Here is a 14,295-nt window from a genome sequence, read left to right as displayed (position 1 = left end):
AGCTAGATCATTTGTCATTCTTGGAGTGGGAAAGGGCCTTAATGAAAGCCAGGCAGGACGCGTGCCCAGTCAGAGGAGGATGTAGTGGGAGAGGTGGTCAGAGAAGGGAGAGAAAACTCTGGGTCCTTCCAGCCTGGCTGAGAAAGAGAGAGAGAGAGAGGCCGAAAGCAGGATGGCAGGTAGCAATGGAAGAACAATGGGTAGGGGTCAGGGCACTAGACTGGGGCACAGGGGAGCCTGATCCAATCCCCTAGAACTTTCTGACTTCACAGGGGTGTTGTAAAGATAAATACATTAAGAATCGTGAGGCACTTAGACACTATGGTAATTGGGAGCATATAAGTGCATTAAATAGACAGATCTGATAATCTTTGTAGAAAGGGGATAACGATACTGCCCGTGAGGCCTAAAACACTGGCCAATTCTTAAGGGATTCAGCATCTTAAGGACAAGGCAATTCTTCAGGGAGAGCAGACTGCATTGACGGGAGAGTTTGGGGGCCCCTTGGAGTTAGTGCTGGGTCAGGATTCCTGCTTACAGCGATCACGACTCACCCTTATAGGGAGGTCTCCCTTCTGCCCAAACCAGGGCCGGCTCCAGGTTTTCTGCTGCCCCAAGCGGCGCGCAAAAAAAAAAAAAAAAAAAAGCTGCAGCAGCACGATTGCGCCGCTCCACTCTTCAGCGGCAATTCAGCGCCTGGTCCTTCGCTCCCAGAGGGAGTGAGGGACTTGCTGCTGAAGACCCGGAGGGCCGCCCCCTGGTATTGGCTGCCCCAAGCACCTGCTTCTTTAGCTGTGCCTGGAGCCGGCCCTGGCCCAAACATGCCTGGTCCCAAGTTGTCCCCCGCACTCTCCCAGAGGGATGAGGTGATACAGAGCAGAAACTGAGCCTGGGTACATGGGAGTGCTACAGTCAGCTGCTAGCACAATGCAGAGCACGAGAGCATCTGGCTCCTTGACATGGCTTCCCTATACATGGTTTAGTGCCGATAGACCACACCTTAAAAACAGCACCAAGTGAATGAATTCAACACTGCCATTAAAACACATTCCAAAAATAGGAGGAGGAGAATACAATTACTACCCCTATGCTCTATCCTCCCAAGCAGTCAATGTCATGAGGCTAATTACCTTATTGCATTGCCCTCTTCTGAAGGAGGGAACAAACCCTACAACCAAGCATCTGCAGGAGGGTGTCATTTATGGGAGTGAGACTTGTCTACACACACACTTGCCCTGGCTTAAGTCACGGTGCATTTTAAACCAATTTAGTTAAACCATGCAACTCCCACCCCTTATTTATACTTCAAAGTGGCTTGTATCAATTTAGTTTAAGTCGATTCTTCCTTATGAGCAAACTAACTTGATATAAACCAATCTTATCCTGAAATAAGAGCAGCTCTATGAGGTTTTGCATCTCTTAATGTTGTTTTTTAATCGAGGTTCCAGTAGGTACGTCTCATCCAGCGTCTGTGCTGGTCTCTCAATCACCTTCCTCATGAGAAGAAAGAACACGGCCTGCATGTTCGTGTCACATTGCGAGACACCCTGAAACCTGCCCTAATAAACGAAAGCGGCGACAATGCTGATAAAGCCCCACCTCTACCCCAACCCAGTGATAAGATCTAAACACATAACAAAACCACCTTGTCATACAGTGCATTGTATATAACCCAAACACAACAGCATCATTGTAAAGACAGAGGAGCTAACCGTGATTAGCCTAGAAAACTCATCTAAAAGGAAAATATTACCCAATGGGGTTTTCTGCCCCCCAATTTTTTTTAAAGGAAGTGGTGTTGAGATGAGGTGGAGGTTCTTAGGGAAGTAAATTTTCACACCCAGGGCTTTCCATAGCAGAGATTCTGGTCATCAGAGTAAGATTCATGCTGATCTCAAATCCCCACCCTAACAGTTGTGCCTATATTTGTTACCAGAAAAACTAAAAGGGTAAGATCATACACACTGTTGCAATGTTCCCACCCCATGTGATGCCTTGGGAAGAGTTCTATAGGCCGGGGGCTGGGGGGACATCTTATTTAAAAGAAAGGAAAATACAAATGGGAGTGTCAAGAAAGGAGAACAGATGCTAAATGAAGAAGAGGATGGGATTTCTGGTAGACAGCCAGAAGAGGAAGGAGAATGGGGCACATAACGTGGTGCAGAATATGAAACAGAAGCTACAAGTGGGATTTCACATGCAGAATAAAACACAGTGCAATAAGGGAGTATTCAGATCACCTTATCACCTTTCAGTCCATGTTCTCCAGGGTTTCCCATCAGCCCCTGAAAAAAGAGGAAGCCCAGGTTGACTTTGAGCACTGCTATTGTATCATGAAGACTTGAATCAGATCTTAGTCACTGACAGGGCTAATAGGCCAAAATGCATGGCATCATCCAGGGTCATCTGGCCTGGGCCACAGGTTCTGCACCAGGTCTCTTCCCATACAGCCTCTGAGGCGGATCATCAGATTTACTGCCAATTACCCCTTGTGGTCTGGAGTTGCACAGAGAAAATGCTCCTTGCATTCCCCAGTAATCCACACCTGCTGCCGACTGCCAGAGTGATGTTCTGTCTACCATCCTTTACTGGTCAGTGGACAAATATTACTGCCCAACCTTCTCCTCGTAAAGACGACCACTTTCACCCAGACAATGAACTGAACAATCTTCAGGCAGAGTCATTCCTGGTTTGGACAGATAAGAGAGCACAAGGCTCAGTTACTCTCTTACCTTTAGTCCCTTTGGTCCTGGATAGCCTATTGGTCCGAGCGCGCCCATATCTCCCTGGTAAGAGAAACATAACGAAACAAATGTATTAGGTGTGTAGCTGATGGATCCTGATATATGGCATGAAAACCCTCCTGCCAGGGCCCCTAACCCTATTCACCAGTTCACTGGGATGAGTAACATACACCGAGAATTTTCTTGCTGTTTGAAAACTTAAGAGCAACATTCTGTTCTCCTTAAAGTTAATGGAAGTTTTGCCATTGACTTCAATGGAAGCAGGATCCTGTTAATCAAGAGATTTGTAATCAGTGTATAGATAGCTTCTAAATATAGAAATACCAAGTATATGCCTTATAGAATAATGAAGTAAGAAGAGCAACTTCTACTCACATCATATTTTTAATTCAGAATGAAGGACATGAAAGCACTTTGTAAATGTAACTAACTGATACAGAAGCTCTCTGCAGGGTTCACTTCATCCACTACTGAAATACAGCCAACTTGGTGGAGAATTGTTAAAGTTCAACAATGCACAACACCAAAAGAAAAAAAGGAACGTTCCAGTCCTGCTCCCATGGAAGTTCATGCACTTCAATGGGAATATGGACAGACCCTAAAATAAGAAATATAGACTACGTGTAGAAATATATCCAGTTGAAATCTACACAGTGAAATTAAGTAGGTGGAATACCACCTAACTTCCAAAACTCAATATGGGATTAACATCGAAGGAATACACACCAAGAAAGTTCTACACATATAGAATCTAAAATATGTGCTGCCGAGGGTGGGGAGGGGGTAGGAGACTAAAAATGAAATGGTAACAATATGAAGTTAGGAAAGCTATGGATTAAATTCAGCGGATTCTTGGATCTACATTCAAGTCTAAGAATCAAATCTAGACCTCGTTGAAGCAGGTGCAGCTCCAACGAAGCAGGTCTGAAATTTGACCCAATTACTTTTGTACCATCTCCTGTAAAGCTTGCTACATAATTTTTTTAACAGTTTAAAAAGTATTTCCATAGCAGCACTGCTACACTGAACCAGTCAAAGGTAACAGACCAATACCCTGCTGCATTTTTATTTCCGTTGTTTCTTTATTCTTAAATTGTTAGCCCCTTAGCAGACTCCTATGCTGGGATTGTAAGAGGAGCCTAAGGAAGTTTGAAATTGAATGGGAGTTGGGTGCCTAACTTCATTATCAGAGGGGTAGCCGTGTTAGTCTGGATCCGTAAAAGCGGCAAAGAGTCCTGTGGCACCTTATAGACTAACAAACGTATTGGAGCGTGAGCTTTTGTGGGTGAATACCCACTTTGTTGGAAGTAGCCCAGGGGAAGGAATCGCTAGTTCAAGTGATTTACCGCTATCCCTAGGGCCCCTGGGCTGGGACCCAGAGTAGAGGGCGGGCCCGGATCCCTCCTTCTCCACTCCCCTTTTCTAGGACATTAGTGGGACTGTTGATACCCCAGTTCAGGGGTGAGAAATGGCTCCCTGAACCCCTACAAGAGGAGAAAGCGCGGGGCCCATCATAATAGTGCCGGCAATTTGCCACACAGAAGAAATCCCAGATCTAAGTGAGCTCCTACTCCAAAAGTTCTTCAAATCCAGCAGTGGACAGAATGGTGCAATTCATTGAAGAAGATTTCCACATCCAGGGCCATCTCCCACAGCGCATGAAGCATCATATCCCAATATGCGATACACATGGAGCTGACATTCAAGGCTATGAGCTACCCAGAGCGGAGAAAACAATGGCTGGCTCCTGTTAAATTAGAAAGTGGTCCTCTGATTCCTGTCACATCCAACATTTCAAACCTGAGCCCTCCTTGGGGATATCAGGCTATTTGAATCCCTAATGCTCCCTCAGAGGTTGAAACAATCTGTTCATCTTTTAATTCAATAACATCTTTGTATTTGAATCCTGGATTGAGGCTTATTTACAAGTCTGTCTTTGACATTGTTTTAAAAAGGAGTTTTCAGCATTTTGCAAACCATTTAAACTCCGGAGGAGAAATGGCTGGGTTAATTCAGAACTTTAATTTACACTAACATTCTGCTGAGGAGGCATTTTTTTGTGCTAGTATAAAGGCACATTCCCAGGGCTGCTATTTTCTATCATATTATTACAAGAATTTATTAGCACTCACTGGTATCATAATTGGGCAAGTGACAGGACTTAAGTTGAGCTGTAGCACCATGCACTCCTAGCTGCTGCTGCTGCCTAGAGCTTTACAAGTCTGCTAAGAAACCAAAGTTTAATCACTAGGAATGGTTGGGACATAGAGGCACATCTTACAGCTCATCTACGATGCACCAGGTTCACGTTTAGTCCGATTTCTTGGTCAGAATTTCTCCCATTCTCTTTAGTTCTTGAACAGTGATGGATTTTCCTCTTCCATTATCTGTGGCACCAAACCAGTGATTCTCAAACTGTGGGTCACAAGGTTATTACATGGGGGGTGGGTCGCAAGCTGTCAGCCTCTACCTCATACTCCGCTTTGCCTCCAGCATTTATAATGGTGTTAAATATATAGTGTTTTTAATTTATAAGGGGTGGGGGCGGTTGCACTCAGAGGCTTGCTATGCGAAAGGGGTCACCAGTACTAAAGTTTGAGAACCACTGCACTAAACCATTACATGAGCCACATGAATGAGGCGAACGCTCACTCAGATGACATTTCTCTTTTTTCCTGTGGAACCTCAGAGTTACAAACAACCTCCATTCCCGAGATTCGTAACTCTGAACAGTACATCATGGTGGTTCTTTCAAAAGTTTACAATTGAACAATGACTTAATAACCTTTGAAACTTTACTATGCAGAAGAAAAATGCTGCTTTCCCTATAGTTTATTTTTAACACAGTACTGTACTGTATTTGCTTTTTTTATTGGTCGTCTCTGGTGCTGCCTGCTTGTGTACTTCCGGTTCCAAATGAGCTGTGTGGTTGACTGCTCAGTTCGTAACTCTGAGGTTCTACTGCACTCTTCCCTTTCTCAGAAGGAAACAGCCACAACTTTGCTGGTTCCTTGGAAGATGCTTATGGCATCTTTCTCAGCACTGGTCAAAGCCGGTTTATTTTTGCTGGAGCTGCTCATCTCCACAGAGACTTTAAAACAGTATTTTAGTCCTCAAGAGCTTGATGTTGTTTCTCTGGCTCAAGCAGAGCTTTATGGGGCTTTTAAAAAAGGATATTGAAACAATCACGGATCCAGCAAGGAAAGCAACTTGCAAGGATGCTGGAGCGCTATTGGCTCTGATTTCTATCGTCTGTGGATGGGCGAGAGAAGGATTGGGAGATGGGGAAGGATAAAAAGTAGTCAGGGATAGGCATACCCCAACAGCCTGGAAATTCTGCTGCGGTGAGGACTCTTTACCTTTGTAGCACAGACTAGGAAAGACGCTAGAGTTCATGTTATTAAAAAAAGGCTTTCACAGGTCGGTATTCAAACAGGCTTCTGATTGCTCTGTCCCCCATGAAGGGAGCCAGTGATACAGTGGACCAAGCTCTCCTGTAATGTGTAAATAAACAGGGAAGCCTTTGCTGGAGGAATATTTCTATAACAGGGGGTCATGTGGCTGCAGACTCGCCGCGAGTGCTGAGCTGAGGCTGTATTAAAACAGATCCCCTTTTCATACCTTCCAGCATAAAGGCTTCTTGTAGGAACGCATTTACTTAGCACTCACCCACATGGTTAATTACGAAAGCAGGAGGCTCCAGTTACAACTAATTCTGCTCTTCAGCCTTCAAACAGCAAAGCAAAAATCCCCTGCAGGGAGCTGGGAAGCCACTGGAAAATGGGGCCATGGCTCTCTGAGCATTCAGAACTGGGACAGAAGGAAACTATTGCATGAACTTTGGCAGGGTGCAGGTATATGGGCTTCAATACATGCAGTGCATGACCCCAACAATTAATGTCGTCTTAAGGAAGCTGTTCTAGCCATGCCTAGTCAGACTGCTGACCCTGCTCTAGGAAAAGAGCCTCTTGCCACCAGCTGAGAAGAGAGAGGAGATGGAGGTAGAGAAGATCCACCATCTCCTCTTTCTTATTCTGTGTGGCAGGGAGGATGGAGGGATGATAAGGAGGAGATAGGAGATGAGGTGGAGTGGAAGGAGGATGGGGGTCCCTTCCTAGGTCAGCCTTACTAAGGGTCTCCTAAACCCACTCGCTCTCTGAACCAGCTCCTCCTGGAGGATTATTACAAATCCCTTGGAACCATGTCTAGCTCAAGGTCCCTTGCACAAAGTGGGTGAAGAAAAAACTCACTTCTCTCCTCATATTTTATATACAGAGGTGAAGCAACTCATCCTCTGCAAGGACTGTGACATCAAGAGAGCTCTTCTCTGCCTACAGGTGCATACAAGAGAGAACTTCTCCCCCAGACAAACTCCCACCCTTTGGAGCCCCCGTTTCCCAGAACCTCCCCAAGCTTGAATGGTGGCAGCCTCCTTGGATGCTAGGAGAACAATCCCTAACCATTGTCTAGTGTGAGTGTGTTGATATTTCCAATGGAAACTGCCTAGATTTGCCTTTGTGGAGGAGGTCGCTCATTCTGGGGTTTTGGAAACCTAAAGTAGGAACTATGTGCTTTCAAAGCAAAGAAGTGACATTCACGGTTCAAACTCAGGTTGGTCACAGACCCTGTTGTATTCATTTAGATGGAACAAAGAGGCCCCCAAAAAATCAAAGGTGTTAACATAACCCAGTCACTGTCCAACATTAAATAGTGTTAAACGAGGGTCAGGGTTCGGAATACAGAGAACTCAGCCTGTGTGTACCATGGCAAACTCACCATTAAAAATCCTTATAACCTTTTATTAAAGATACAGAAAGAGAAGGAAAAAGAGTTAAACCATTTGAAATGGACATGATTAAATAAGGTTTTCTTTGTAACAAATCCCTTGTTCTCTTCCCTTTTAGTTGTAGAGTTTTTAGACAGAAAAGCCCCCTTGTTTGACAATCTTTTAGATGGTATCAAAGATGGTAATAACTGTCCTTTTGGGGGAAAAGATTTGTTGAAATGGGCTAGATTTCAAGTCCAATTCCCGCTTCCTCAGAAGACAAAACAAGCCAGACAGACACACAAGGGGAGAGAAGAGAACAGCAACGATAGAAAATTCAGCTTCTGTGTCTGGTGTTGACTTTCACCTCAACCTCACTGCTGGAAAAAGCACAGGACCAGCGCACTTTGAGACTGGGCAAACTTTTCAGGCTTTTTAGGGCATTTCATTTAGCTGCCTTTTGGGTCACAGAGTCACAGCAGCGCTGCAAAATATGCAGTCTTGGCCAGATGAGCCAGACTCATTAGACAGGAGAAAAAAGGAGCCAGGAAAGAGAAGAAATAAGGTGAGGAAAGAAAAGGACTCATGGGGTGTTGGTAGAAGAACAGGGACAAAGTCTCACATCCAAGGTGTTGGCTGGGATTTAGCAGGAGCTGGAGGAGGTGGCCGTGTCATCCGGCTCCCTCTCTACGGCCTGGTCTGGTCAAGGCATTAGGATGAAGAAAGCCCGGGATCCCAGGAGATGGCAGCCATGATGGTGAAACTTGCTCCTTCCTGATCTCTCATCTTTCAGTCAGACAGCAATAGCCAACTTTTCCCTCTAAAGTCTCTTTCTGGGGACCCCAAAAGGGGAGTGATGGGTGCAATAGCCCATCACCTCATTATTTTGTCTATCAACAAGCCTAATTTCTGACACACCAATTTTGCTTCATTGATTCTTGGTCTGACACTGTTCCTATTTATTGATCTTAACAGTCCTTGAATTATATCAGTAATTTTGTTTGGACTAATTCAATCTTTCCATCTCGCTTTTGCACCTTTTCCCCACCAACATTTGTTGTTCGAGTTTATTGTGACATTCCATGAACTTTCACTTACTCCTCCCAACTGAGTTCACAATTAGGGCAAATTGGCAGGCCCAATTATTTCAACAACCCCCGCCAGAGGGAGCGCACGCTTTAAGGGAATCGGGTGCTAGTGAAGGGGCAGTGACATGGCCAAGCCTAAAAACAGCTCCTGCTTACATAGGGATCGCAGCTTTGACCTGCTCCACCGCCAAGTTATCAGCACGTAAGTTTCCTGCACTCTCCAGGGCACAATGCAGGGCTATTTGGCAGATGTACAGGGTGAAGAGTGAGTGCTAGGAACCAGCTGTGTCCGAATTCCAGATTGGAAAGAAAGCCTCCTAGGGGGATTTTAGTTTGTCTAGTTTTTGAGATCTCGTTATCAGTCACATTGCTGATCTCAAATCATCTCACATGCTGTTCTATTGCCATGCTGGGAACTTTTTCAAACAATCTCCCGGTGGACTTCCACACAGTCATAAGGTACTCCAGGATTGGCTGATTCAGACCATTTCACATGGGCCTACGCTGTGGGACAGGTCCCCTTTTTTACCTGGAGGAGCTCCATGCAATCTGAAGAGGGCGCTTGGAGCGTCTATGGGTGAAAGTCAAGGATATAGCTTTTGTGATTGCCTGAGAGCATGGAGATGAAGTCCATCAACCAAAGCTCTTGCTAAAGACACTCGAAGAGGCAGGAGTGCTGAAAATTTTGAAAAACAGTATGTGAAGTCATCTTTGCTGTCCAGACATTGCAGGTATTTATCATGGGAGGAGAAAATTTGTATGAAGAAACTGGTGCCCTTTAAAAACCTGAGCACAAAATGATTCTCTGGGAAGGAGAAATGTCATCATTCAAGGTACTGGTCTTGAAGCAAATAACTCTTAAGAAGCGATGCCTCTCTCTCTGATCCACAACTAGACAGACTCTCCCCCTCAGTTGCTTTAATACTGAAGAGCCAGTTTGTGGGAATGCAGGGGAGGTGTGCGATTCTAAAAGTCCTTCATACACCAGAAATTTTATCTTCTCAAAGAACAATTGGGAAGGGAGAGGAAGGAGTAGGGACGACAGAAGCAAACTGAAGGCTGCAACCTTAGCAACCCAAAGCCAGCATTTGAAAGAAATGCCTTTCTGCACTGGAAGCAAGGCCAGTCAAGATGGCTCACAAAAGGACCAGGATGAAATCCATCATTTGTGTTGGCACAGACAGTAACGTTCTTTGGTTTCTCATAACTTCTGAAAAACTTCCTTTCTTGTGGTTAATGGTACTGGCTGGGCCTCAGGAGACCTGGGTTCAGTTCCTTTGTGACCCTGGACAAGTCCTTGTGCCTCAGTTCCCTATCTGTAAAATGGGGATAATTACACTGTCTTTCTCCCATGCTTTGTCTGTCTGGTCTATCTAGATTGTAAGCTCTTTGGGACAAGGACTGTCCCTTACTGTGTGTTGTGCAGCACAATGCAGGCCCATCTCAGTTGAGGCATCTGTGTGCTACTGTCGTACAATGAATGATTACCCCAAGGCACAAGGAGATATTTCATAACTGTTCTTAATCTGCACAGCAGATTTCACAGCTAGCCATCAGTGAAGAGGAGACTGTTTCGAATGAATGTCATCTTAACAATAATAATAAAGCTTGTCACTTCTTGTGTATTGAGGGAAATGGCTCCAAACAAACACAGAGCCCTAAAAAAAGTAAAAGTAAAAGTGCCAATCCAGGAGCGGAGAGAGCACGTAGGGCATATGCTCACCTCAACGCACAAAGGCTTGTGGGTAAAATATCACCCTCTGTTAAACCAGTTCATGCCCTGCTGAAGTCAATGAGGGTGTAACAGAGGGCAGATTTGAGCTGTGTTTGTGAACGGAAGGGGGTTACATTCCCACATATCAAGATGGCTGGGTACTCCTTCATGCAATAATTTCACTGTCCATCCTTCCGTGGTCAAACAATTTAGTTTCCTGCTGTTGCTGGTTAGAGGGTCTGTTTTTAAGAAAGCAAACAGACTCCTACCGGGAATAAATGCACGATCCTATCTTTAAAGAAATACACTGGTAAATGTCACCAAAAGGGGAAGTCACAGAGACACACAGGGCTAAATTCTCAAGGGCTTTCTTGTGCCTAAAAAAAAGTTACATACCTGAAATCACCACCTCCACTTCTTCATCCCACTTTGGCACCTCCTCTTCCCTCTCCCCCAGTTTTAATCTTCCTCTCACCCATAAAAAGAAGAGTCACATCCCCCCAAGTCTCCCTCACGAGAGGAGGAGGAAGAAAAATGGTGTGTGATTGCAGTGCCCTGGAAAGGGTTAAAACCCTCAGAAGCCAAAGCTCCGTTTGTTTTCGTACTTACAATGAGTCCATGAACTCCAGGAGGACCCGGGGCTCCCAATTCTCCCTAAAAGGAAAGAGACCAACAGGGTTACAGACTCTTTTTAGACAAACAGAGGCTGAAAAGTGGTTCAGTGTTTCAAGGTCTTGAAGGAAAAGACCAGCCTCCCCCTTGCACCCTCCCTCCCGCCCATTCCAACAGCCTGAGCAATCTAGAGCTTCCATCTTCAGAAAGCATGTTAATGAAGGCGGGCAGCCCCTCAGACAGAAGGCTACTTGTTGTTCTCCTGCAGTGCCCGCAGTTCTGTGCTGAGACTGGCTTCCCCTCCTAGGAGCAGGCAGGATAAAGGGAGCGTTTCACTGGGTGTTTGGCAGGGGAGGGGAGGACAGGGAAGGGGTGGCAGGTGAGAGGGGGAAGGAAAACCAGGGAGAAAGGGAACTGGCCAGAGAGGAGGGCAGCCAGGGAAAAGGAAGGAGGGAAGGGGAGTTAAAAGGGACGAGCAGAGCTTGGTGGGAAGGAAATGGGAGCAGCTGCTTTAGCACTGGAAAGTGCAGGCAGGGAGGTGAGTGGTTACAGGCAGCGACGTCTAATAGTGTGCGAAGGCATGACTCGTGCCGGGAGATCTGGGTTCCCTTCCCAGCACTGCCACCAGCTTCCTGTGTGATGTCAAGCAAGTCACGGCACTCCTGTGACTCAGTTTGCCCCTCTGTAAAATGGGGACAATCGTGCAACAAAACCTGTCACAAGAGACCACCTGGAAGAAAATAGGGTTGTGTGGCATGTGGGGACTTCCAGTAGAGATGGAACAGAACTGTCATCAGTACATCTGGGGACATTTTGGGGCTGTCTCCAACGAGGAGGTTGCTACTAAGAAGCATGATCTCTTGTGCATGCAGGGCTAAGTAGCTGCTGCATGGGGGCCCACAGAAGAGAAGAGGAGTGGGACTGAGCACAGCATGTAGCACCTCCCATTGCACGCGGGGGTCAATGCTGCTGACTCCTGTAAAGGGCAGGGCTGGGGCCCCTCTAGAGACAGTCCAGTACCGGCAGCCTCTGCCTAGAGGTGCCAGGGAAGGAAGGGGTCTCCTTTCAACCCCTCTTCCCCCACTTTGTACAGCTGCTGACCCCAAGCTAGTCCGCAGTGTTTTGTACCCCTTCATTTCCAGAAAGGATATGGGCTTCACTTGCAGCAGCTTCTCCGTGGGGAGGCCGGCCGTGCACCCCGAGCATTTTAGCAGGAATCCCTTCAGGATTCTGCTATCACTTCCCGGACACACGTTTGTAATAACACAGTGGAAAGCAGCACTGGCTGAGCGCTAGGACATGGGAGTCTAGTAGATCCAGCCTATTCAGAGGGAGCAAGTCATCAGCAGTAAATCCAGATGCAAACATTGTTGTAAGAGATGCTGCCCTCCCTAGCACACCTCAGAGGCAGACGCAGGCACACACGGAGGTGGTACAGATTTCAGAGTAGTAGCCGTGTTAGTCTGTGTCAGCAAAAAGACACACCTTAGAGACTAACACATTTATTTGAGCATAACAAATAAATGTTAGTCTCCAGGGTGCCACAAGTACTCCTCGTTCTTTTTGAGGTGGTACCGTGTTAGAAGATATGGTTGATAGTTATCTGCCCATTGCCTATTTGAAACTATGCATTGTGGTGCGACTGTGCCCAAACAACAGGATTCCCTAGTCACTCTGTGCCCTCTACTGTTTATCATCCACTATGGATGCGTAACCTTGGAAAGAGCCACCTACTCTTACTGGACTGTCAGTAACAGAGCCAACCATTTAGCAAAACAGAGATGCTGACTAGGTTTGTGGTTTAGGCACTGGGCTGGTGCTCAGGAGATACGGGCTCAAGTCCCAGTTCCATCATGCAGCTGTAATGGGACAGATTTTCAAAGGCATTTAGGCACCTAAAGAAGCAGACAGGCACTTCTGAAAAATCCCACTCAGCACCAAAGCAGATTAGGTGCATAACGCCCATTGAGATCATGAAGCGCTCGAAAGCTGGTCTCTTTCACCAACCGAAGTCAGTCCAATAAAAGATATTTCCTTCCCTGCCTGGACCTTTAGGTGCATAAATACCTTTGAAAATCTGGCCCGCTGTAACTTTGGGCAAGATATTTAAACCCCCTGTGCCTCAGTTCTCCATCTGAAAATGGGGATAACATTTCAATTCCACAGCGAATATTTAGACTGTAAATCTTTAGGTCTTACTATGCATATGTACAGACTTTAGCATAATCCCCCATATCGTCTGGAGCCTCTAGGAGCTACTCTCATACCAAAATAGTAATATATTCCTTCCACACTGCAATTTTTATATAGTGTGTTTGATCAGATATACCAACTCTAGATAGGCTATCAAAGAAAGTAGCCAGAATTACCCAGGATGTGATGTGCACACGGTGGAAGCCATTTTTACCTAGTTCCATATAGTAAAACTCCCTTTTACTGTAAAATTAAGAGAAAATCTTGAATGGTTTCCAATCCAAGGTGCCGGTTGCTTTTCTGCTTACTGTGAGCTTGTTTGGTGGAGAAAGTGAACTTTGTTGAAAGAAGGACCTACCATGCTTAAGTGTACTGATCTGTTCTGAGGAAGGAAATATGTTTATTTTCCGGAAAATAGAGAAAAGGACTGTTTTACACACACACACACACACACACACACACACACACACACACAAATCCCAACCACCCTAAAATTGGTTTTCATGGTAAATTCCTTTCCCGCATACTTTGGACATCTGCTAAAGCTTTGTTCTCTTCGGTGGGATTTCGGAATCGTTGGCACTTCTGGGATAAGGTCTCCTTTAAAAGTTCAGTAGTCATAGCCCCTTTTTGCCTGGTTCAGCTACAAGGGGAAAGATGCTTAATATTATCCAGCCAGGGAATAGAAGTACGCCCACATTTTCTGGATTCCTGATGAGTTCTATGTCCCCTACTGTAAGGGATGGGGGGTATAATTTTTATTCTATGCTCCTTGTTACTGGTGTGACCGGTTGGATACCTGAGCTATAGCACAATGAGCATGCCTCAGGAGAAGGGGCTCTTTAGTGTCCATGGACTGAGTAAGCCTGATGCCAATTGTCAAAACACACCACAAGGTTTTCCTGCTTGGGAAGGAGAAGGCGTGAGTTTCACCGTGAGGGGCGGTGGGTTAGTCACGCATTCCAGCCTTTCCCTGCCCTAGGAAAGGAAAGCAGAGGTTTCACCAGTGCCCTGGCTGCATCACCCTTTATCTTTTCTGGCTACGTTATCCACAACAATAGCTTGACCAGTATCAGTTCCCCAGATTTATTATCTCCTGCTTACGAGAGAGGGGTGCATAGCCTGGAAATCAGACTCCATGCTCCCCGGTGGTGCTTGACTCTAGCCCTGGGTCAGGAG

At 45.8% G+C, this 14,295-nt stretch overlaps 1 protein-coding gene across 17 annotated transcripts in view; it reads right to left on the bottom strand.

The window, feature by feature from the left end:
* Window positions 1-14,295, bottom strand: part of LOC123352512 (collagen alpha-1(XXVII) chain B-like) — a 287,024-nt gene that overhangs the window by 115,368 nt on the left and 157,361 nt on the right. For all 17 annotated transcript variants that reach the window (XM_044992754.1, XM_044992742.1, XM_044992753.1 and 14 more), the window contains 3 exons: window positions 10,921-10,965; window positions 2,733-2,786; window positions 2,241-2,285 (listed from right to left, as the gene is read on the bottom strand). In XM_044992754.1, coding sequence (XP_044848689.1) covers window positions 2,241-2,285; window positions 2,733-2,786; window positions 10,921-10,965 — 144 coding nt within the window. The remainder of the gene's footprint in view (window positions 1-2,240; window positions 2,286-2,732; window positions 2,787-10,920; window positions 10,966-14,295) is intronic.

Source organism: Mauremys mutica, chromosome 18, assembly GCF_020497125.1.
Source record: "Mauremys mutica isolate MM-2020 ecotype Southern chromosome 18, ASM2049712v1, whole genome shotgun sequence".
Lineage (NCBI taxonomy): Eukaryota > Metazoa > Chordata > Testudines > Geoemydidae > Mauremys > Mauremys mutica.
This window is presented reverse-complemented; position numbering and strand designations above follow the sequence as displayed.